Here is a 25,508-nt window from a genome sequence, read left to right on the forward strand (position 1 = left end):
TGAAACATGCGCGTTTAGAAGCCTCTATGTGAGTTTGTGAGAAACTAGAGTAAAGATCGCTCGCTTGACAGCTCTGTTGATGCCGCTAGCAGCTGGGTTTCTTTCTTGATTTATTTACGTGATAATACAAAACATGAATACAACAGAAAGACAGAAAACTTTACAAATGACGTGTCCACTTTTGTAGGCTCAACACAATAGTGTCATATCTTGATAAAATAGCCTAAGCTATATAAAACTCATTTAAAGAATTACAAATATCGGCTATGATAAAATCACATTAAATAAACCAATATAAAACAAAACAAAAGCTCTAACAATGTAGGTAGATAGAGTACATAAATTAAACCATTTAACAGCCATTTTAATCGTTCAGTTTATAAAGGCCTGTCTGAAAAAAGGTTTTAGATATTTTCTAAAAACAATAAACACTGGAGGAGTTTTGAAATGTAGTTATAAAGTATTGGATACAATAGTCCCTTTCACACAGTGATACCGGTAAATATCCGGAAAATTTACGGAACGACTTTACCGGTAAATTAAAAAAAAGTGCTGTTCACACAGGCAAGGACGTTACAGAATTTTTTCCGGAAAAGAGCATTCACACATCCATTCCAAAATACCGGTAAATTCTGACATCATTAACCAGAAATAAGCTCTAAACAGCTGCGCTTGTGTTTGTAAACATTTGACTACATCACAAACTCTGGATGGATCAGTGTTGTGAACAACTTCGATGAAAACATATAAAGAAACACTTTGGCATGTCGAGATGTTCATGATGTGTGTGTGTGTGTGTGTGTGTGTGTGTGTGTGTGTGTGTGTGTGTATGTGTGTGTGTGTGTGTGTGTGTGAGATGGCGCTCACTAGCTGATTCACGGGCATGCGCAAAGCTTGAAGGTAAACAAACAACGGCTTATTATAAGCATATTATCGATAATTATTTACACAGTTGGCATTAAGAATAAACGTATAAATGTTATCAGACTAACATCTAGCGACTAAATGTGTCTGGAAAAATATTTAAAGGCTTTTATTTTCATAAACCGCGAAAATGTGAATGCGTCTGAGTGTTCTGATTGGCTAAAGCAGGCGTCTCACGTCAGCACGTTCTAGACGTGCACGCGCTCTTTCCGGCAATCTTACTTCTGCATTCACAAAGCGAAGCATTCCGGCAAATTACCGGTAATGTTACAACTTCTCTTTTTTTTAACCGGTATTTTCAAAAAGGGCCTGTTCACACATGCAACCTTTCCGGAAAATTGTCTGCAATTTTCCGGAAAGGTCTGTATGTGTGAAAGGGGCTTATAATATTAACCAAATCGTGCTAACAGAGCATTTTGGGGTGAGTGAAACTACCTTTTTTCTGTCATCCAGTCCTGCGCAGAGCTGCTTTACAAACGGATTAGGAAAAACTGCAGGAAAAAATAGTCTTCAAACAAGTGTTTATAGTTTTATATGACGTGGTCAAATTTAAATTGAAATTTTAAATGTTGAGCTTTATTAGTGGATAGCTGCTGAAGGCAATGATACAAAGGCTATAGCCTATTTCATTACTTGCTCTTATGTCCTGAACAGGGCTTTACATTAACACCCGCCAACCCGCAAAATGCGGGTAGATGTTAGAAGACAGCCGCTCCCACTAGCCACTTTGGCTGGTTGGAAATATTTTTTACATTGTAGTTTTCTAAAAAGCAGGGTTCGACAATAAGGATTGCCCAAAATGTGATCTTAGAATCGAGAAGCAGCACGACTGACAAACATAACTTTGTTCGCGCGAGCAAAAGCAGGTGAATATCTTATGAGAGGATGATTACTTGCGCAAACAGCTGATGTGATAAGCGCGACTGTTAAAAGCGCGCGCTCCTGTTTACCTGCACGGAACAACCGTGTGTAGAGGAAGTGCAACTGGTGCGATGGTTCTCTTTAAAATGAAATAGACAAAATGCTCGTGCACCCACAGTCCTGCTGCTTTTAAGAGCTCAAGATTGAAAAAAATATATATATAAACTTACATCCTTTTGTAAGCAGCAGCATTCACTGCTTTTGTTTTAATTATTCTTTGAACAAATTAATAACAGGCCTAACATTAACTGTGTGCACATGATCATCCTTTTATTATCTATCACACACACTATGTTTTTACCTGCTTTCCTTTGTCTACAGTTATTTATACAGTTATATATAATTGTTGATCAATTTTCACTTTTTAGTTAGATATATATGTCCTAATATTGTTTTTAGCAGTGTGGGACACATATCCGACTGTCAAAAGCTCAAAAAATGGGTTTAGGTGTTTTAATGACCCTTTAACATGTCATTTGTTTGGTTTGGTTGTCTTCATTTTAATCGTTTCGTGATGATATAATGGTGTGCTTTATCTGTCTGATTCCCACTGAACTGGGCGGGTAGTGTCGGGTTTGATTCGGGGGACTTTCTGGGAACATTCTGAGTGACGCACTGTGAGTTATTAGCCCGACAGTGGAAACACGACATGATTTCGCCCTAACTTCTCAAGCTTCAAGGCTTTTGGCACGACCCGGCGCGATAAAAGCCCTATAGCTCACACTGGCCCGACAGTGCAAATGCGGCTATTGACTTCCATTGCGTTCATTTGTCCTACTATGGAAAGCAATGGTTACAGGTGTTTCTTCAAAATATCTTCTTTGGTGTTCAAGAGAAGAAAGAATCTCGAGTTTGGAACCACTCAAAAGTGAGAAATCACTAAGTAAATCTTCATTTTTGGGCTGAAATATCTTTCTAATAATAACCCAGGATAATCTGAAAGTCACTTACTTGAATTCTCCAGTGCAGAATTGCCTGAAAGACCAAAAAAGGACAACAATTTATTTGTCTTTTCTCAAAATCTATAATGTAATGCAAATAGTGAAAATAGCAGTTAAAAAAAAAAAAAWTATATATATATATATATATATATATATATATATATATATATATAAACACACATTTTTAAAAAAGGACATTTGCTTAATGACTGAAACAACACAATCCTTGTGAGTTTTTTAGGAACAACTTAAGTGTTTTAAGTTCAATCCACTTAAATAAAAATAAACAAAAAACTACTAGGTAAACTTAATTCCTTCATGTTGTCCCAACACAAATCAAACTTGTGTGGAACCTAGCATTTTTAAAAGTGTACACGCTCATTGATTTATGCCAGGGGTGTCAAACTCATTTTAGCTCAGGGGCCACATGGAGCAAAATCTGTTTACAAATGGGCCAGACTGGTAAAATCATGATATTTGTAATGCAAAAACAACGGGTGGGGTAAAGAGGGGCGCGGGTGAGGGTGGTTGGGTTGTTGTGCGACATATTTGAAGAGCGGTGGGAGGGGACTGCGCGGCAATGTATGTGAAGCTATGATGTGAATTAGACAGGTGGGAAGAGAGAGGGGTGCGCAACATATTTGAAGAGCAGGGGTGGGAGTTGGTTGAGACACGTGATTAGTTTGCGGGCATTCAGGAGTCTCCATGCGTATGCAGGAGATTCCCGGGACTGCCGAGAGACTTGGGATGTTTGCAGAACGATATCAGGGTGTCTCATACAGCACTTTAAGTGAAGTTGCATAGTTTATTTGACTTCTGATACCTGGCATCTTTTAGCTTTCAAAAGCGTCAATATCAGGAGTCACATCCTGAGTGGCAGCCAACTTCAGGATGTGATCAGAGAAAACAAAGATTTGTAATTCCAAACATTGTGGCTAATTTGTATGAATTCGTATGATCTCTACGAATTTTGTATGATTTGCTGATCCACCAATGACATTTGGGTTTAGGGGTGTGGTTGGGTGCCACGCCTCCTTTTTAAAAATGGTACATTTTCATGCGGCTAAACGAATTAGCCACTAAACTGACCAAACATAAAGTAGTTGTTTCCTTGTGAGATCACCTCAGTGTGGTATGACAGGGTATAGATTTTCTCTTGCTCTCTGAGAAGGCTGTCAAACTGACGGTTTGCTATTCCACCATGCAGTGGACACAATTAGAGCAGCAGTTTGTTTTATTGAAAAATTGCAGCTCATTTTTGTACTTTACAGAATCATCTCGCGGGCCGCTTAAAAACGTTTGCGAGCCGTCCGTTTGACACCCCTGATTTATGCAGTCTTACCGAAAATTTTCTGCAGTCTTTGGAACGATGTCAGCGAAAAGCTCTATCTTCATTCTGCCCACTTCCTAAAAACAAAAGTGAATCAATTAATTACAACAATCGTTGATAGCAAAAAAGTTGAAAGAGAGATGAATTCTATTATGTTTTATAAGCACACTTTATATAAACAGTCTTCCTTTGTACATGTCATGGGAGGGGGGAAGCCCCGTCCATTAGTGACTATCCCCCCCAGCCGTCCTCCATTAGAGTTTTGAATCTGACGTTATCCTGACACATTGGCGTTTAAAGCTCCAGCCTATTTTGAAAAGAGGGCTGGGGGTACAATCTCATTTGATTTGAAAGAAACTGAGGGTTTTATATATCTGGTAAAAAGCACCAAAAAAGAACTATGTATATGAGGCATTATCTATATACACTGTGAAAAAATTATTAGCTGACTTAAAATAAGTGAAGTAAACGTGTTGCGTTTTTAACGATTAGTTGACTTTACTCAAAAGGTGAGTAAACCTGCTGTGTTTTTAAACAATTAGTTGACTTTAAAAAAGTAAGTCAGTCTGCAGGGCTTTTAAACAATTTGTTAACTTTAAAGTGAGTAAACCTGCAGGATTTTAAAACGATTTGTTGACTTTCCTTAATGTGAGTAAACCTGCAGTGTTTTTAAACGATTAGTTCACTTTAAAAAGTGAGTAAACCAATTGCATTTTCGACAATTAGTTGACCTTACTTAAAAAAGTGAGTAAACCAGTTGCATTTTTAAACGATTAGTTGACTTTCCTTAAAGTGAGTAAACCTGCAGTGTTTTTGACGATTAGTTGACTTTACTTTAAAAAGTGAGTAAACCCATTTCGTTTTTAAACAATTAGTTGACCTAAAGTGAGTAAACTTGTAGCTTCTTTAAATGATTACTTGACTTTACTTAAAAAATGAGCAAACCTGTTGCGTTTTTAAGTAATTAGTTGACTTTATTTAAAAAGTGAGTAAACTTGCTGTGTTTTTGAACAAGTAGTTGACTTTAAAAAGTGAGTAAACATGTTGCATTTTCTGTGTTTTTAAACGATTTGTTGACACTACTTTAAAAACTAAGTAAACCTGCTGTTTTTGACGGTTAGTTGACTTTACTTTAGAAAGTGAGTAAACCCGTTTTGTTTTTAAACAATTAGTTGACCTAAAGTGAGTAAACCTGTAGCGTTTTTAAACAAGTAGTTGACTTTACTTAAAAAAGTGAGTAAACCTGCAGTGTTTTTGACGATTAGTTGACTTTACTTAAAAAAGTGAGTAAACCTGCAGTGTTTTTGACGATTAGTTGACTTTACTTTAAAAAGCGAGTAAAACAATTTTGTTTTTAAACAATTAGTTGACCTAAAGTGAGTAAACTTGCTGTGTTTTTGAACAAGATGTTGACCTTAAAAAGTGAGTAAACCAGTTGCATTTTTGACGATTAGTTGACTTTACTTAAAGTGAGTAAACCCATTTCGTTTTTAAACAATTAGTTGACCTAAAGTGAGTAAACCTGTAGCTTCTTTAAATAATTACTTGACTTTACTTTAAAAAATGAGCAAACCTGTTGCGTTTTTAAGCAATTAGTTGACTTTACTTTAAAAGTGAGTAAACTTGCTGTGTTTTTGAACAAGTAGTTGACTTTAAAAAGTGAGTAAACCTGTTGCATTTTCTGTGTTTTTAAACGATTTGTTGACACTACTTTAAAAACAAAGTAAACCTGCTGTTTTTGACGATTAGTTGACTTTACTTAAGAAAGTGAGTAAACCCGTTTCGTTTTTAAACAATTAGTTGACCTAAAGTGAGTAAACCTGCAGCGATTTTAAACAAGTAGTTGACTTTACTTAAAAAAGTGAGTAAACCTGCAGTGTTTTTGACGATTAGTTGACTTTACTTAAAAAAGTAAGTAAACCTGCAGTGTTTTTGACGATTAGTTGACTTTACTTAAAGCGAGTAAAACAATTTTGTTTTTAAACAATTAGTTGACCTAAAGTGAGTAAACTTGCTGTGTTTTGAACAAGTAGTTGACCTTAAAAAGTGAGTAAACCAGTTGCATTTTTGACGATTAGTTGACTTTACTTAAAAAAGTGAGTAAACCCATTTCGTTTTTAAACAATTAGTTGACCTAAAGTGAGTAAACCTGTAGCTTCTTTAAATAATTACTTGACTTTACTTTAAAAAATGAGCAAACCTGTTGCGTTTTTAAGCAATTAGTTGACTTTACTTTAAAAGTGAGTAAACTTGCTGTGTTTTTGAACAAGTAGTTGACTTTAAAAAGTGAGTAAACTTGTTGCACTTTCTGTGTTTTTAAACGATTTGTTGACACTACTTTAAAAACTAAGTAAACCTGCTGTTTTTGACGGTTAGTTGACTTTACTTTAGAAAGTGAGTAAACCCGTTTTGTTTTTAAACAATTAGTTTACCTAAAGTGAGTAAACCTGTAGCGATTTTAAACAAGTAGTTGACTTTACTTAAAGTGAGTAAACCTGCAGTGTTTTTGACGATTAGTTGACTTTATTTAAAAAAAGTGAGTAAACCTGCAGTGTTTTTGACGATTAGCTGACTTTACTTAAAAAAGTGAGTAAACCTGCAGTGTTTTTGACGACTAGTTGACTTTACTTTAAAAAGCGAGTAAAACAATTTTGTTTTTAAACAATTAGTTGACCTAAAGTGAGTAAACATGCTGTGTTTTTGAACAAGTAGTTGACCTTAAAAAGTGAGTAAACCCATTTTGTTTTTAAACAATTAGTTGACCTAAAGTGAGTAAACCTGTAGCTTCTTTAAATAATTACTTGACTTTACTTAAAAAATGAGCAAACCTGTTGCGTTTTTAAGCAATTAGTTGACTTTATTTAAAAAGTAAGTAAACTTGCTGTGTTTTTGAACAAGTAGTTGACTTTAAAAAGTGAGTAAACATGTTGCATTTTCTGTGTTTTTAAACGATTTGTTGACACTACTTTAAAAACTAAGTAAACCTGCTGTTTTTGACGGTTAGTTGACTTTACTTTAGAAAGTGAGTAAACCCGTTTTGTTTTTAAACAATTAGTTGACCTAAAGTGAGTAAACCTGTAGCGTTTTTAAACAAGTAGTTGACTTTACTTAAAAAAGCGAGTAAAACAATTTTGTTTTTAAACAATTAGTTGACCTAAAGTGAGTAAACATGCTGTGTTTTTGAACAAGTAGTTGACTCTAAAAAGTGAGTAAACCTGTTGCATTTCCGGTGTTTTTAAACGATTTCTTGACACTACTTTAAAAACTAAGTAAACCTGCTGTTTTTGACGATTAGTTGACTTCACTTAAGAAAGTGAGTAAACCTGTTGCATTTTTAAACAATTAGTTGACCTAAAGTGAGTAAACCTGTTGCGTTTTTAAACAACTAGTTGACCTAAAGTGACTAAACCTGTTGCGTTTTTAAACAATTACTTGACTTTACTTAAAAAAGTGAGTAAACTTGCTGTGTTTTTGAACAAGTAGTTGACTTCAAAAAGTGGTTAAACCTGTTGCATTTTCTGTGTTTTTAAATGATTTGTTAACACTACTTTAAAAAACGAAGTAAAGTTGCTGTGTTTTAAAACGATTAGTTGATTTTACTTAAAAAAGTGAGTGAACCGGTTACGTTTTAAAATGATTATTTTACTTAAAAAAGTGAGTAAACCTATTGCCTTTATTATTGTTATACTTATAGCAATAAAATTAAGTCAAAACAACTTACTGGAACAAGTTTTGTCCGGTTTACTCAATTTTTTAGGTCAACTTGTCACTTTTAAGGCAACATTTAAAGTAAAATCCATATTTACAGTGCATCAACGATTGGTTGTGAGCTTGCAGATTGAATGAATAAGTTGTGGTTGTTGTCCCACACAACAAATGAGGCTTGTGAGTTGCAAGCGGCCATTATCCCATGTGCGCTGTTCTCCAAGCCCTAAAAGAGCTGCTTGTTTAATCTGCTGTGTTAGTGCTGCAGTAATATATTCAGTGACAGTCGTGGAGATGTCGTTTCTGGATTTCATTATAAGTGTGTGGAATCAGCAGCAGTAACAGGTATGATTGAACACTAGCTTTTTAGTGATAGACATCAGTGGTAAATGGCTAAACAGATTTAATTCCAATAATTTAAATCACAAAGGCAAATAATTGCTTGTGCATTACATGTTTACTAATGTTAGCTGCTTAATAGAAATGTCAAGACACTTATACAGAAATATAAGCACTTGTACTAATATATATATATATATATATATATATATATATATATATATATATATATATATATATATATATATATATATATATATATATAATAATGATGATGATGGGTTTGTGGTTGCTGGTTGCCAGAATGTCATCCTGCATTTAGGGTCTAGATAGGTATCAGGTTTTTGAGAAAAGAGCAACTCTCCAATATTTGTATATTTTATTGACCTGGGATCTGTATCGTGAAACTGGTTGAGCTGGTTTAGCTGGTTAACCAAATTAGTTTCAATAGCACCAGCTCTGGGTTTGAGACCATGGAAGTGGTCTGTTGTTGTTTAGCTGTGTCCAATTTAACACACACACACACACATACACTGTAAAAATGTATTTGATCAATTAGTCAAGACATCATACTGTATGTTTTTAGTCTATTGTAACTTATTAAACTAAGATACTCATGTTTAAAATTCATTTCATGACTTATGCAAGCTGTTTTAAGACAGTTTAAGATAATATAAGTTGAAAGAAGCACTCATAAGGTAAATTTGATTCGGCTTAAAAATTTCAGGCAACCGGTATATAGTGCATATCGCACTTCCGGCATATCTAGACTTTCAACTAGGTGAACCTGAAAAATGCCTGAGCATCTCGTGTGCACTGTTAGCGCATCATTTGCGCATTGTGCAGGTTGCGCACCTCCATTGAAAACGAGAAACTTACACCCTAATGCTGTGTTCACACCAGACGTGGAACGAACGGATAAATAGTGCTATTCATGCGTAAATGGACGCGTGAACATTTGAGTTTACTCGCTTCATTCGCACATCAAAAAGCACTTCATTCATTCACTTCACAACAGACGCAGATTCACGTTATAGGCAGGGCTTCTGTCTGCCTGGTGACTGTAGCTTTGTTGCTTAATGGCGAACATGGATTTGATTGAGAAAATAACTGTGTCTAAGTCTATGTCTAGGCTTTATGAAGGCTGAAAAACAGCATTGATTCGTTTAGAGCCGTGTCTGAGTCCACTAGATCCTTTCAGAGGAGCACCCAGCTCTGTGAGTTCATAAACTCCTCCAGAAACTTAACCTAGATGATGGAAGCATTCAGCTGTGCTTCTGACTGAACCCAGCCCAGTTTGATTAACTGTTGTTGATGTGGGCAGGAGGACTTTCCTCCGGGACACCAACAACAGGTAATCACCCCCCCACAAGAGCAAGCTCCTGATTGGTTAACGTGGCGCGAATGTCCTCTGAAGATCAGATTTTCGAACTCAAGCGTTTTGCGGCATTCGTGCGTCAAGCAAGCAAAACGTTCATTTTGTGCCGCGCCATTCGCACAATTCACGTCATTCGCGCCATGCCATTCGCGTGTATCGCGCTGCAGGATCTCTATTCACGCCTTTGCATTACTGCCATTCCTTATTAACGCGTGCTCTGCAACCACATTTTAATAAAACTATAGTCTTCATACCGAAACTTCATATCAAACTTTTTTCTTTATCGTTATTGACAATGGTGTTCGGTCAATAAATACAAAAACTATCGCCCAGCCCTACACTTCATAAAAACAGTCGGTAGAAACATGTTGGTTAGCATTCTCCCTTTGTACATGTCAACAGTACAAAGAAGGGGAAAGCCCCGCCCATTAATAGGGATTGGTATCGTTAAGGTTTTAACAGTATTACTACTTTTATTAATTCCATTTATCAGTTCGGTACTTTAACGTTAATGCTTACTGGTTTCCAACAATATACAAATAAAAAATCAGTTTTTTTCAATAAAAGGAAAGAAACTCAAGCAGAATTTTCATTTTTTGGGTGAACTATCCCTTTAATATTGCCAATTGCAGTTATTTTAAGCAATATTAAAAATAGCTATATAATACACTGTGTTTGGAAAAACACACAGGTTATGTTAAAAAAACTAGACACGCGTGTTATGACAACACAATCTCATGGCAATTCGTAACTTTTTCATTTAATGGCAAATTTGTATGAATTCGTACAATCTCATTCGTTCAATTTATTACGACTTGCTCATCCCACAATGACGGTCGGGTTTAGGGGTGGGGTTTGGTGCCACGCCAACTTTTCAAAATCGTTCAAAAATTTCGGATCCCACAAGATATCAAATTCTAAATTAAATCACAACTAATAACACGATCAGCTAAAAACGTAAATGGTGAATTTATGAAATTTAAATTGGAGTCAGATTAAAATATGTATGAAGTCAAATGTAAATTTGGTCAACAAATTTTAATGAAGTAAAATAACTTTTCCAGAAGCGCCCGAAAAGGCATACACGCAGAATTCCTTCAACCACAAAACTGGACTCCGTCATTGGACCAGTGGGTGGAATCTTACAATATTATATTATATTATATTATATTATATTATATTATATTATATTATATTATATTATATTATATTATATTATATTATATTATGTTTCAATATATTTTATTACATTATATTATGCTATATTATATTATGCTGTATTAGGTAATATTATATTATACTATATTATATTATGTTATTTAAATTATATTACATTATGTTATATTACATTATATAATGCTATATTATGTTATATTATATTATGTTATATTAGGTTATATTTTATTATATTATATTATATTATGCTATATTATATTATATTATGCTATATTATATTATGCTATATTAGGTTATATTATATCATATTATATTATATTATATTATATTTTATTATATTATGCTATATTAGGTTATATTATATTATGCTATATTAGGTTATATTTTATTAATTTTATTATATTATATTATATTATATTATGCTATATTAGGTTATATTATATTATATTATATTATGCTATATTAGGTTATATTATATTATATTATATTATATTATGCTATATTAGGTTATATTATATTATATTATATCATGCTATATTATATTATATTATATTATGCTATATTAGGTTCTATATTATATTATATTATATTATATTATGCTATATTGGGTTATATTATATTATATTATGATATATTAGGTTATATTATATTATTTAATGCTGTATTAGGGTAAATTATTAAATGATAAGACATTAAATTATATTATATTATGCTATATTAAGTTATATTACACTATATTATATCATGCTATATTATGTCCTTCATATATTTAATTATAATAATATAGTGTAAAAAAATATAGAAAATGTAGAAAAAACACTGTTGTGCATTCGGTCTTCTTGCATATGCTGTACATGCGCGTATTTGTGTTTTACTTCTGCATGAACTGGCACTTGCTGGTTTGGTTTTTTGCTTTCATTTCTTTTATAGCAGTGTTAATATGCTAGCATTACATTTGGAGCGGCCCTGAAAATATACGGTATCGAACCGATGCGGTATCGGTGCATCCTTGGTTAAGATGTTAAAGAAAAAAAAAATTACACAAAAACATCATAACATGTCACAATCATAATATGCAACCAACCAAAACTGCTGTTGTCATTAAATAAATAGCCAAAATGCATCAAAAAGCTTATTCATTTTCACTCGCATTTTAACAACGTCATATTTTCTGCACACCCATGCAAAGGAGTAACTTGACCAAGCTTTTTTGTTCTTAATAGTATAGTTCGAGTTTAAAAGCAGCATCACATTTCCATATCATTTCAGCAGGATTTTTTTCAAGCATTTTAAGGAGCCATTGAGCCGAGTAGCCTAAAGCGGACACGCACACCACTCAGTTCTTGGAAAATAATGTACACCCCAGGTTTAATTCGCACTTGAACCACATCCCCACCTCTGAATCTTGCATGGCGCTTTTTAAAAATTCAACTGATCCTGCAATGAAACTCGATATGCTTCAGGAATAACAGCGATGTAGCATGCAGTGTATAAATATATATATATCTCCTTTTTAATTCTATCCTTAAAATTCCCAGCTTCCCACCCTTATAAGACAGCAAACACAAAGACACTGGATCATTCTTAAGCAATTACCTAAACAAACAGTGGCTAGCATTTCGCAATTTAGTCTTTAAAATAGAAGAAAAACAACAAGCTTAAAGGGTTAGTTCACCCATTAATTTAAATTGGCTCACTATTTACTCACTCAAGTGGTTCCAAAGCTTTAAGAGTTTCTTTACTACACTCAGAAAATGTTTTTGCTGCTAAAAATGAGCTGAAACATCACAATTCTTGACGTTTTTAGGGGACAACTTAATAGTTTTATGTTCAATCCACTTCAATGTGTATATTGAATTGAATATTTTACCTTATTATACTGTAAACAATGCAGAGTTCCACACAATTCCTTCATGTTGTCCTAACAGAAATCAACGACATATTCTTATGAATTCAGTCAGTAAATCTTATAGGTGGCAATGGGTTTTTGATGTTTTTACATGGGAAAAGATTCGGTTCACAATAAAACAACAGTTCCAGAAATTCTTAAGCCCTTTTCTAAACATTTTTAAGGAGACAAATATACATTTCTTTGTAGAATTGTTTTAGTTTTATTTATTTATTTTATCCTATAATTAATTTTATTATTATTATTTTCAAGTTATCTTATGTGTGTATGTTTTTGTCTATACAGTGCTAAATAGTGCTAAATATACTGCTTAATGAAATCCAAAAGTTTGCGTTCAAATATATGTTAATATATGCCCCCCCCCCCCCCCCCCCCCCCCCCACTTTTAAAATGTTTGCAACACCCCTGCAGTGGTCCCTCATTAATCATTAATTTAATTTTTAATTAATTAAAAAATAATAATCTCCGTATAATAGTCAGCTTTATTTTTTTACAAATATCATAGATGTTTTAAGGCTTTAAAACCCCACTCTACTCACTTTAAACACTTTTCTCAGACAGGCATTAACATTTTCACACTTTCCTCGCAAACACTCTCAAGGTTCAAACATTCTATAAAGCAAAAATATACATATTATATAATAATTTTGTATATTATAATAAATAAATATAATAAAGCTATTTAATAATAATAATACTAATAATACTAATAATAATAATAACAATAATAATAATAATAATAATAATAAAAATAATAATAATAATAATAATAACTTAAATTGTGTTGGGACAACATGAAGGAATTGTGTTAAACCCACTTCAGATCACAATTTTTGAAGTGTTTTGGGAGGCAACTTAATAGTTTTATGTTCAATCCACTTCAATTTGTGAAAACAATGAAGTTAACTTATTTGGTTCATGTTCCAACCTGAAGGAGAACATCAAGAAACCGAAAACCTGTAACCATTGATTTCCATAGGGAAAAAAAACAGACGTCAATGGTTACAGGTCTGCAGCTTTCTTCGAAAGAGCTTCTTTTGTGTTCAACAAAAGGATGTCAAACAGGTTTGCGACAAGGGAGTCTAAATGATGACAGAGGATTCCTTTTTGGGTGACCAATCCCTTAACTAAGAACACCCTGAAATAAATGCGATACAAAGTCACATTTCTATTGTATCGCTTGAAATAATTTGTGCAAAAAGATTTAAACAAAAGTAGGCCACATGGGCCAGATCCACAAAAAGCGGGACCGCCTTGCTATTGTCCAGAGGAAGAACATGTTTACAGGTAAATAGGTGTGGTTTAAATATGTACTATGACAGAAACCAAGCACACACCTCTCCATTTGCTCTCCAACAAGATACGGTTACAGATGCTCCTGATATTGATGAAGCGCAGGACTGTGTAGGATCACAACAACTACAGTTTCAGAAGGTATTTCGCTGGATTTTATTAACACTGTTGTTATATGAACATCTTTTAATGACTGTGTTAACCTGGAGTTTGCTTCTTTTCATTTAGTAGCCTTTAAATGTTTCAAACATTTACGAGTTTATTACTTGTTGAACACAAAAGAAGATATTTTGAAGAATGTTGGAAACCTGTAACCATTGACTTCCATGGTATTTGTTTGTTCTACTATAAAAGTCAACTTTTATGTTAGAGAGAAGAAAGAAACTCATAAAATGTTTGAAACAGCTTGAGGGCAAGTAAATATTGTCAATCTGAAATTTTTAGGCGAACAACCATTTAAAGCTAATTCAGCTTAGTTGCATAATATTGAATTAATCCAATTTGAATTTTCGGTTTCAAATTCTAGCTTGTTATGAATTTAGTTTAGTTCTACATATGTGCGGACGCTTCTCCCACGTGTATAAAAATAATCCTACACGTGTACCGCACTGCTGAAGGGGTTAAATCTCTATTTGGCAAGCTTACAGCGAGAAACACGTCTTTAAACAAATGTTTTTACATTCTTCTTTTTAAGAAGCACTTCTGTTTGGCATTTGTGAGTAGGAATGATAGAAACTAAAAGGACAAACCACAAAATCCTGCTTGTCAGGTTTGTGCAATAGAAAAACGGCATTTTCATTTGATCCTTCATTTGCGAGGGCGCTAAAGTCTGCAGGTATCTTCAAAATATGGCGATATTGTAAAAATCTGACATTGCGGTATTTTGTATTTCTGCGATAATATAATTTCACCAGATGTTTAAACAGCTTCAGCTTTTTTTCCAAATATATTAAACTAATCACTTTTTCCAATACACATTTATTATATATATAATAAAAAATAAAAATAAATAAAATTTTTGAAATTTTTTTTTCAGCTTTTCTGTATCTAGCAAAATGACAGTAACTAAAATAAATCTGCTATTTCAGACTCCAGTAAGTCTTCTAAATTTAATACAGGCTATAATTGTTGATTTTATAGACTTAATGAAGCACCAAATATGCAATATTGTAATAACTGCAGTAATTGTTTGAAAAGAGACCTGTTAAAATAGTTTGTAATTGTAAAAAAGGATTAGTTGACTTTAAAAAGTGAGTACAATAAGCATAATTATAAAAATTAAGTCAGCTTAACAGTTCCAAGTTACAATGGGTTTACTTACATTATTTTTGTAAAGTCAACTTGTTGCTTTTAAGGCGATTTGTTTACTCGCTTTTAGTAACATTATTTTTTACAGTGATTATAAAAGAACTCAAACCAACAGAGTACTGTAAAACCCAATAAGTTAAGGCAACTTAAACCATTTGAGGAAATTGATTGCAACAAATCACTTAAGTTCAAAAACTAATCCTAATGAGTGCTGTGAACTTAATCCACTTGAGTAACCGAAGCAATTTGAGCACAGTAAAACCCAGTAAATGAAGAGAACTCAAACCAACTGAGTACTGTAAAACCCAATAAGTTAGGGCAACTCAAACTGTTTGAGGAAACCGATTGCAACAAAAAAATTGAGTTAAAGAACTAATCTATAGGAGTGTGAACTTATTCTATTTAAGTTAAAGTAATGAGGTATTTAATTAACTCATTACCTTCAAAGCTGAATTCAAAACTCTTCAAATGAGTAGCATTAACTTTGAGTCAATTTTAAGTTAATTACACTCATTTCATTTGTTAAAGTTGACTGTTGGCTTTTACAGGGTGGGCTGAATTTAAACAAACAAGTTAAATTAAATAACATTCAACTTAATTTGTTTGTTTAAATTCAGCCCAATAAAATTGTTTGCAACCACTTACCCTAACCCTTATGTACTGTTGGGGGTTTTCATCCACTCTGGGGTGATTTTGAGTATTAACAAAGACTATAGAATATATTAAAAAGGGTCTTTTGAATTAATTTGGCCATAACTTGCTTTGAATTTATAAAAATATAATAATAATAATAAAAAAAACTCCACGATAGACTCTGGGCAAATTCGCTACCGTTTTGAAATGTAAAAATTCATAAGATATTTTTCATTTTCCAATTTTTTTTTAATAATTCTGTTACTCAGAGAAATGTATTAAAAAATGTTAAAAATTAAAACAGATACAAATATATTAAAATGTGTAATTTAATATATTTATTTAGCAAAAAGTAATCTATAGGAGTACTGTGAACTTACTCCATTTAAGTTTAAGTAATGAGGCATTTAATTAACTCATTAACTTCACCACTGAGTTCAAAACTTTTTCAAATGAGTATGATTAACTTTCAGTCAATTTTGAGTTAACACACTCTTCATTTGATGAAGTGGACTGTTGAGTTTTAAAGCACAGGGGAGTGAATCTTGAATAATATGCAACAAATAACATACAAATATAGATAAATAAAATATAGCAAAGATAAAAGTGAGTTATACAGCAGTTTTCTGGAGAGTCTAACAGTGTTCAGGTACAATTATTGAACAAAGAACACTGCATAGTCTTCATTACATATCATGTAATCTTGACACAATATTGAATGTTCACACATAACAGGCCTAAAAGGGATAGTTCACTCAAACAGGAAAATATACTCACTATTTACTCACCCTTCACTTGTTTGAAACGATTAAGAGTTGTTAAATGATTTTCTTTTTGTGTATAGCTTAAAAAAGAAACTCATAAACATTTGAAACAAGTGAAAATAGTAAGCAAAGTTGAATTTTTTGGCTGAACTCTTTCTGTAAAAGCGCATGCAGATGATAAACTGTTACTCCTTTATCATTAAACTCTGCGTTAGTTATAATCAACTATATAATTAGCTCTAATCCCAGCTCAACACTGCATATATAGCGATGTGGCTATTGCGGATGGCTGCACACATTGCGATATCAATGATAAAACAATATACTGTATTGTGCAGCCCTACATCAAAATCTCTTTTAACTGATTTGATCTACTTTTATTTGGGGCTGCATCTATCCATTATTTTAATAATTGATAACTAAGTTTTTCTATATTCTTTAAATTACATACAACCATAGTTGAAATGAGAATTATTAGCCCCCTGTATATTTTCTTTTTCAAGATACTAGTGTTCAAGCTTAAAGTGACAATAAAAGGTTTAACCAGGGTAATAAGGTTTAACTTAGGCTATAAGTTATTGTATAATGATGGTTTGTTCTGTAGAAAATCAAGAAATAAATATAGCTTAAAGGGGCTCAAAATTGACCTTAAAATGGTTTTTAAAAAATTGCAAACTGCTTTTATTTTAGCAAAAATAAAACAAATAAGACTTTCTCCAGAAGAAAATATATTATCAGACATACAGTGAAAATTTCCTTGCTCTGTTAAGCATCGTTTGGGAAATATTTAAAAAAGAAAAAGATTATCCACAGGATTATATTTATTTATACACACATATTGCAGTAACTGTACTATATTCGGAGTTTAAGCAATGACAGAAATAGAAATTACATTGACTAACATTATAATATTATAACTAACATTATAATATTATTACAGGATAACAGGTAAATACAAGCTGCATATTGCTTAATTAAAAATAAATATAATAGCAAATACAATTAAATAAATGTTGTAAAGACAAGAAGTGATGCGTTACTTTTATCCTATTTTTTTAAATAAAGCGTTCATTATTCCAAATGTATTCAATTCTTTTTTGTAATAGATTAAATTGACTACTTAAACCAGGGGTCACCAGTCTCGGTCCTGGAGGGGTCCCTGCAATGTTTAGCTCCAACTTGCGTCAACACACCTGCCTGGATGTTTTAAGTATACCTAGTAAGACCTTGATTAGCTTGTTCAGGTGTGTTTGATTAGGGTTGGAGCTAAAATCTGCAGGACACCCGCCCTCCAGGAACAAGTTTGGTGACCCCTGACCCATGATTAACTATGAAATCCACACACATTTATATATATGTGTGTGTGTGTGTGTGTGTGTGTGTGTGTGTGTGTGTGTGTGTGTGTGTGTGTGTGTGTTATTAGCAATAGATGTTTTTAACTTATTCATTCATTCTTTTTTTTTCGCTTAGTCTCTTTATTCATTAGGGTTCACCACAGCGGAATGAACCGCCAATTTATCCAGCATATATGCAGTAGCTGCCCTTCCAGCCGCAACCCCGCACTGGGAAACACCAATAGATTCTTGCATTCACACACATACACTAAGGCCAATTTAGTTTATTCAATTAACCTACGGTGCATGTCTTTGTGTGGGGCATGTCTTTGTGTGGTGTGGGGGAAACCAGATCACACAGAAACCCACGCCAACACGGAGAGAACATGCAAACTCCTTTGTTCACTTATGAGTTTCATAAAGTCACACAAATGAAATTATATTACTCGGAACTGAATTAGAAATGGCCTAAAGTGTAAAAAAAATAAAATAAAAAAAGTCTACATTTCAAATGTGAACAGGCTGGAAAGGAAATATCTTAACTTCCACATGGTAAAACTTTACAGAAAATTCAAGTGAAATTGTGGTTTAATTTGGACTCAGTACCAGCATCAATATCATAATGTGTACATTTGCAATTGTCACATCAACGTTCCTGAAAGCAAGGAAGGTCAAGGTGCTCAAGGATTGGCCAGCCCAGTAACCAGGCATAAACATTATTGAGCATGTCTGGGAAGTAGGCATTAAAGATGAATTCAAAGAATCTTGATGAACTCTGGGAGTCCTGCAAGAATGCTTTCTTTGCCATTCCAGATGACATTATTAATATTTATTAATAAGTGATTTGAGTCATTGCAGAGATGTATGGATGCAGTCCTCCAAGCTCATGGGAGTCATACACAATATTAATTCTTTCTCCACTGCAGCATGACTTCATATTCTGGTAACACTTTACAATAAGGTTCATTAGTTAATGCATTTACTAACATGAACTTATCATGAACAACACATGTACAGCATTTATTAATCATAACTGAACATTTACTAATGCATTATTAACATCCAAGTCCATGCTTGTTAACATTAGTTAATGCATCATGAGTACACATGAACTAACAATGAATTACTGTATTTTCATTAACTAACGTTAACTAACAGTAGTAAATGTATTGTTCATTGTTTGTTCATGTTAGTAAATGCATTAATTAACATTAACTAATGAACCTTATTGTAAAGTGTGACCCATATTCTATACTGGACATTATTTCTGTTAATTGACAAGACTTTTGTCTCAGCAAAGTCAGACCTTACTGCCCTAATTAAATCATTAGAAATCAAGGCATGACCATATTATATTTTGGTAAAATAAGCGTAATCTAGAGGCCTTTGCCTTTCATATAAGCTGATACCAAATGATCATAGAAGTCAAGCTATTATTTGTTGTTCCTAAAACTTGGATAGGTGACAAGACTTAGTTTAAACGCAAAGTTTAGCCGTTGTGGAATTATTAACCTTCACAATTTGCACGTGTTTTATTGTTAAACATACACTGTAAAAAATACACAAAATCACTGTGTTGGGATAACATGAAGGAATTAAGTAAACTTAAACTGTAACTTCTGTAGCTCTAACAACGTTGAATTACATTTCATTTGTATAGTAAAGACTGCAAAAGGTGTCATTTTACATCAGATTTTTCAACATTTGCATCTCTACCTTTAAAACTTTCCAGGAACAAATATAAAACCCTGTTTTGTTTCCTTATTTGTATCCAGATAATAGTTAAATTTAACTTATCCAAATATGTGGTTTTGTAACCCAACCAGGTTTTTTTTAACCCCATGGAAGCACAGTTAATAATTTTTGTAAATGACACAGTATTTAACTGTAATATGAGCTGTATTTTACTGTAGGAGAGTTATTTAGTATGATACTGTATTTTAAAGTTGTGTAAATTACTGTATATTTTACAATAAAGATTTACAAACAGTTGTGAAAACACATACACAGTGAGATAAATGGTGCTTTACATGTAAATACAGTATTTTTGCTGTAATTGATTTACAGTAACTTACTGGCAAACTGCTGCCAGTAAGTTACTGTAGATTCTACAGGAAATTATTAACATTGAGTTTACCCAACATTGGGTTACAACAACCCAACAACTGTTTGAGTATAATGATTTATACAGATGCACTCCCATGCAAAATTATTACGAAATAATGAATTCTTCACAAATAAAAGTTATCATTCAAGCCATCTGTATTTCGCATATCACAATATAGATATAGCAGAGAAATGTAATACTTCAATGCCATTTCTATCCCAATATCGTGCAGCCCTACAGTCTTTCTCATTTTACAGTCAAACCATCTGCTTGCATCACTAAAGGCTGGTTTATACTTCTGCATCAAGTGATGTGCATTGCACTATTGCACGTAGGGTTTTACTATTAACCACGCTTTAATTCGTCAAGGTTAATTTATCGTAAAGGCTTCTCAACACCGTGTTTCTGCACGGATGGGGTGTCACGGATAAAATTGAAGACCGTCGGAGGGGTCTAAACTGAATCTGCTGCTCATGACAACAGTATTGTGCTGGTGGTCATCGTGAGAATCCTGCTCTGCCATGCTTATACGTGCCGGCTGACTCGCCGGCTTTTTTCACAAACACCGAGAGATAAAAATCAGAGCATAACAAGACTGAGCATTTAAAATGACCCAAACCAAAACTTTTAAAAAGGCACAGAAGTAAGACTTTTCTTTCTATCTTTTGTCCATTCTTTCTGTTTATTAAATTGACATGCATATAAAATCAATAGTCCAAAATATACATTTCTTACTGCATTGCTTAATTTTTTTTGGATGCAAATTATTAGACATTCATTTTGGAATTATTGCGCAAATATCAAGTCATCACAGCATTAGTTAGATATTTGTTTCTGGTTTGTTAGTCCAAATTGATGTTGTTTTCAAATACAACAAATCCGTTAATGTACAAGTTGCAGTGGTGCTCATTATTTTTGGCGGGTGTTCCTAAATTTTTTCTGGTGCTCCTACATTTTTATAGTTGGTAGCACAGGCAATTTCAAGCCCTGCATTAGACAAATACTGTTGTTATTTTTTTTTTATTCTTATTTTTATTTATTTATTGTTCTGTCATTTAAGTAGTGTAAATTATTTCTGTTCAAATGTCAAAAACATTCACTTACTTTAAGCACAAAGAGAAAATTTACTATTGTTTGTTTCTTATATTATTTTGTGCTGTATTAATTACTTACTGAGCAGCAATAATAACACTATAAAATATAAGGAGTTTTCATCTTATTTAAACTAGTGGGGTTTGAAAACTAATGAATGCATAATAATCGTGATAACCGTGAAAATTTCTTACACTAAAATCGTACAACCAAAATCTATAATCGTTGCATCCCTAATTGCACGTAGCTGAGCATTTAAACTTCTGCGTGCTGTTTGTGTTGCTCTGCAATAACACCTCTGACAGGCTAGCTGGCAGTTTTTATGTTCCCCTGCATGTCGAGTTTCTTCACAGGTGTTTCGTTTTTTCTGAACGCTACCTTAATGAACTGGTAGGCATGAGCTGATATGAAATTCTGACATTATGATAACCTTGGATAAAAATATCACAGTTTGAAGGTAACATGATTATTGCTCTAATATATATTCTTTTTCAATGTCTGGTAAAAACAAACACTTTTTCCCCCTTTGAACACAATATATTTTATTTTGAGAATCTTTTAAAATATTTTGGAGCAGTAAACATGTCAGGCTAAATAATTCAAATGAATCATTGACTTCTGCTGGCAGGTTCAAAAACAGGACTAACGTCCTATGCTAATGTGGTAGAGACTAGTCACAAGTGGGCGGGGCTTTCCCCATGTGATCACATGTAAAAGGGAGAATGTCAATCAAAGTTTTTCTGCAGACTGTTTTTATCAAGTGTGATTATAAAAAATGAAACTAATATTTTCTTTTAAATTTACTATTAGAAGCTGGTTATATTCACAGACTGCTGCCACACAGCTGTGTTTAAACCCCTTATAAAAGTGATTTTTGCATAATAAAATAAAAATCATCAAAGTATAATTCATTTAAACACCTTTTGAAGGCAGAAATAAACACTGCTGATGAAGTGAAACTTTAAGGCGGCAATACAGATTTACAGGAAGACAAGCTTGCAAAGCCTTATCTAATAAATAACCTTTCACCAACTAAACATTCCACAGCAAATATGCAGACATTTAATCAGAATGAAAGATGTTCATCTTGAAATAGGCTAATTTTTTTAGGCTAAACATTGATACTAAATTTAAACTAACACCTTGCATATTTTACATTTAATTGAATTTAATTCAATTTTGTGTAAATATTTGAAAATTGTCTGCTTATATTTGCTCAGTCTTATTTAGTTAATTAATTCTCATCCGCTTGTTGAACAATCAAAATTTCAAGTTTGCTTATATTAAAGTCTTTAGTTTGTATTAGTTACTTTTTATTTGGATTTTGATTTAAAATTGAAATTTAGTAATTGCAGCAAAAATTTAATTTTTTTTAAGTAAATCGTGCAACATTTGAGAAAAATGAAAAGGTTCTTAAAATTAAACCTGAATTTTTTTTCTCAAATAATTTAGCAAAAAAAAAAAAATTGTGACAAAATCATTTATCCTGAGATTAGTCTCATGAATTGTATCGGAAGGTGAGTCAGGTGAATCGTTACATCCCTAGCCGTGGGGTATGACAATGAGTGAGGCGCTTGGACCTTCCAGATGCACCCAATTGAATGAATCCCGTGAGATACATGACGAGAACTGACTGATCAGCTTTAGCTAGTATGAAATATCCACATTTTTGTAAGACAAATTATGCTAAACAAACGCAGAACACCAAAACACTGCAGTGCTTTGTAAATTTCTCCATAAATAAAACTGTATCAGAGTTACAGTGGTTGATGGTTGTCTAGCAAGCTACATCCAACGAAACACCCCCCTACTGTTAGACAAAGGTAATAAAGTACATCTCCCTTCCACTAATCATTTGATCCTTCTGTGTTTTCAGGTGGAACCGAGACCAAATGTTGAATCAGCACACGCCACCAGCCGTGATGATGGCTATTGTCTGGTCACCAGGGACAAATGAGAACTTTCACCATGACGAGACCCTGCAGTACCTCCTCATTCTTTGCACCAAAGTGGCTTTAAACACGTTCGTGTTGTACTTCTGGAGGAGAAGCATTCTCAAGTCCCTCCTAGGGATCTGCAGTGTCTCCATGTACGTGGCGGACGTCCTACTGGTCTGCGCCGTCTCCAGCGCATGGATCCTCAGAGAGAACCTGCCCACCTCCACTTCAATGTGCTTTATCCTGGCTCACGGATCCACCATCTACGCCCTGCTCCCTCTACCAATTCTCATCGGCGGGGTGTTTGACTATGCCAGTTACCCAAACCTAGACATAACCTACTGCTCTCGACGCAGAGTTGTCAGTTACTGTTTGTTCGCTGTGCTTTTGTGGGCATTAGTGATCGTCTACACGTGCCAAAGCACCAACACGCAACCTACAGAGATTTACAAAGACAATTTGAAGCTAGTAGTGTGTCGCGTTCACGGATCTACTGTAGTGTTTCAGTTTAGCATGTACGTATTAACTGTGATGATCCTCATACTTCTGCTTCATCTGAAGAAGCTGATTGGATGGGTCAGTAGAGCCAATCAACTGGCGAAGCTGGAAAACCTTTCATTTCTCTCAGATCAAGACTATAGCCAGATTGAGGAAAGTGGAAATTCGGAAATACTAGAAACTTCCCCTCCACTCTTTGCGAGTTTAACTCTAGGGTTTGCAATGAACTGGGTGCCGTACTTGTTAATATCTGTTACATGTGTACTGGTGGATTTCGCAGTGCCAGCTTATGCCAGCGTCAACCTTCTATGGATGGCTTGTGCCAACAGTCTAATGGTTGGCATTGCGTTTTGGTTGAGGAGTGACAAGATTGGACCTTTCACCAAATTCCCAGACGACACCTGCTTTTGGAAAATCTACTGGCACTTAAGCTATGAAACGCCAGTAACTGTGGACAAAACAAGTTTATACGTAACTATCCAAAATGTCTAGTTGAAAGCCATTTAAAGCTTGCATGATATTTGGATGTAGGTGCATCGGCAGCAAATTTGGACCCACAAATGTTTTAAGTGAGCCCCTCAGTACACAGTCGAAGATGAAGATCGGGGAGCAGGAGGAATAGGGGGAATGGTTGACGATTGTTGAAATTGAAGAATGGGGAAGGGGACATTGACAATTGTTAAAGTGAAGAGCGGGAAGGGGAGGCGTTGATGATCGTTGATAGTGAAGAGCGGGGAAGGGCGAGTTGACGATTGTCTAAAGTGAAGAACAAGGAGGGGAGGCATTCATAATCGTCGAAAGAAAGAGCGGGGGGGGACGTTGACGATCGTCGAAAGTGAAGAGCAGGAAAGGGGTGATAATGTTTGTCGAAAGTAAAGAGAGGGGAGGCGGACGTTAACGATTGTCGAAAGGGAAGAGCGGGAAAGGGGGGATGATGTTTGCCGAAAGTAAAGAGAGGGGAGGCAGACGTTAACGATTGTCGAAAGTGAAGAGCAGGAAAGGGGTGATAATGTTTGTTGAAAGTAAAGAGAGGGGAGGCGGACGTTAACGATCGTCCAAAGTGAAGAGCAGGAAGGGGGGTGTAGACGATCACTGAAAGTGAAGAGCAGGGAAGGGGGCGATGATGTTTGTTGAAAGTGAAGAGCGGGGAGGCAGACGTTAATGATCGTCGAAAGCGAAGAGCAGGAAGGGGGCATTGACGAGCGTCGAAAGTGAAGAGAGGGGTGGGTGAGGTTGGGACTAAATGAGGGCAATTAGAAGGGTCAAAAAGACCAGGGTCACATCACAGGGCCCCTAAATTGCCAGGGCCACACTACCAAAGCCCCTGCTTGTTTGTATATATAAAAAATGTGTTAGTTAGGGTATATTAAAGGAATAGTTCACCCAAAACTAAAACTGATGTCATCATTTACTCATCATCTGTTTTTTTCAAACATGTTAAAATTTCTCTCTTGTTGAACACAACGATAGATATTGAAGAGTGTTGGAAAGCCGAATCCATTTAGATACAGTATTTTTTGTTTCTATTATGGATGTCAATGGCTGCTTTTTCCCGATGTTCTTCAGAATAGCTTTTTATTGTTTTGCGTTTAACAGAAGAAAGACATTCGCAAATGTTTAGAACCACTCTAGTGTGAGTAAACGGTGAGAAAATGTTCATTTTGAGTATATAATCCTGCTATGTTTGTACCTTTTTTTTTTAGTTTAAATCGAATTGTGAGTTTGTTTACTTCATGTAGGTATAAGACCAGAAAGTGCTGCTATAAGGTAACATAAAAAACCTTGACTATTTTATATACACACGCTTATATACATATATACATATATATATATATATATATATATATATATATATATATATATATATATATATATATATATATACTTGTTTGCTTGTAATTTTCATGCTGTCTACATTT

General features: G+C 34.0%; 2 protein-coding genes and 1 long non-coding RNA gene across 5 annotated transcripts in view; 2 read left to right on the forward strand and 1 right to left on the reverse strand.

The window, feature by feature from the left end:
- The window catches only part of LOC141375928 (uncharacterized), a 386,569-nt gene that overhangs the window by 352,088 nt on the left and 8,973 nt on the right, over nucleotides 1–25,508 (forward strand). The gene's annotated exons all lie outside the window — the stretch shown is intronic.
- The window catches only part of ppih (peptidylprolyl isomerase H (cyclophilin H)), a 54,019-nt gene that overhangs the window by 21,819 nt on the left and 6,692 nt on the right, over nucleotides 1–25,508 (reverse strand). For all 3 annotated transcript variants that reach the window (NM_201205.1, NM_001009902.2, XM_073909385.1), the window contains 2 exon segments: nucleotides 2,797–2,820; nucleotides 4,129–4,193. In NM_201205.1, the coding sequence (NP_957499.1) occupies nucleotides 2,797–2,820; nucleotides 4,129–4,193 (89 nt within the window).
- On the forward strand, nucleotides 13,967–24,984 carry si:dkeyp-100a1.6. The gene is made up of 2 exons (XM_005167287.6): nucleotides 13,967–14,057; nucleotides 23,031–24,984. Exon 2 carries the CDS (start codon nucleotides 23,047–23,049, stop codon nucleotides 24,079–24,081), a length of 1,035 nt encoding a protein of 344 aa, XP_005167344.1. The 5' UTR covers nucleotides 13,967–14,057; nucleotides 23,031–23,046; the 3' UTR covers nucleotides 24,082–24,984.

The sequence above is a fragment of the Danio rerio genome, chromosome 8 (genome assembly GCF_049306965.1).
Source record: "Danio rerio strain Tuebingen ecotype United States chromosome 8, GRCz12tu, whole genome shotgun sequence".
NCBI lineage: Eukaryota > Metazoa > Chordata > Actinopteri > Cypriniformes > Danionidae > Danio > Danio rerio.

Bases quoted from the DNA above. Each gene is read 5' to 3' on its own strand.
- si:dkeyp-100a1.6 (XM_005167287.6), top strand. From the start codon at position 23,047: ATGTTGAATCAGCACACGCCACCAGCCGTGATGATGGCTATTGTCTGG.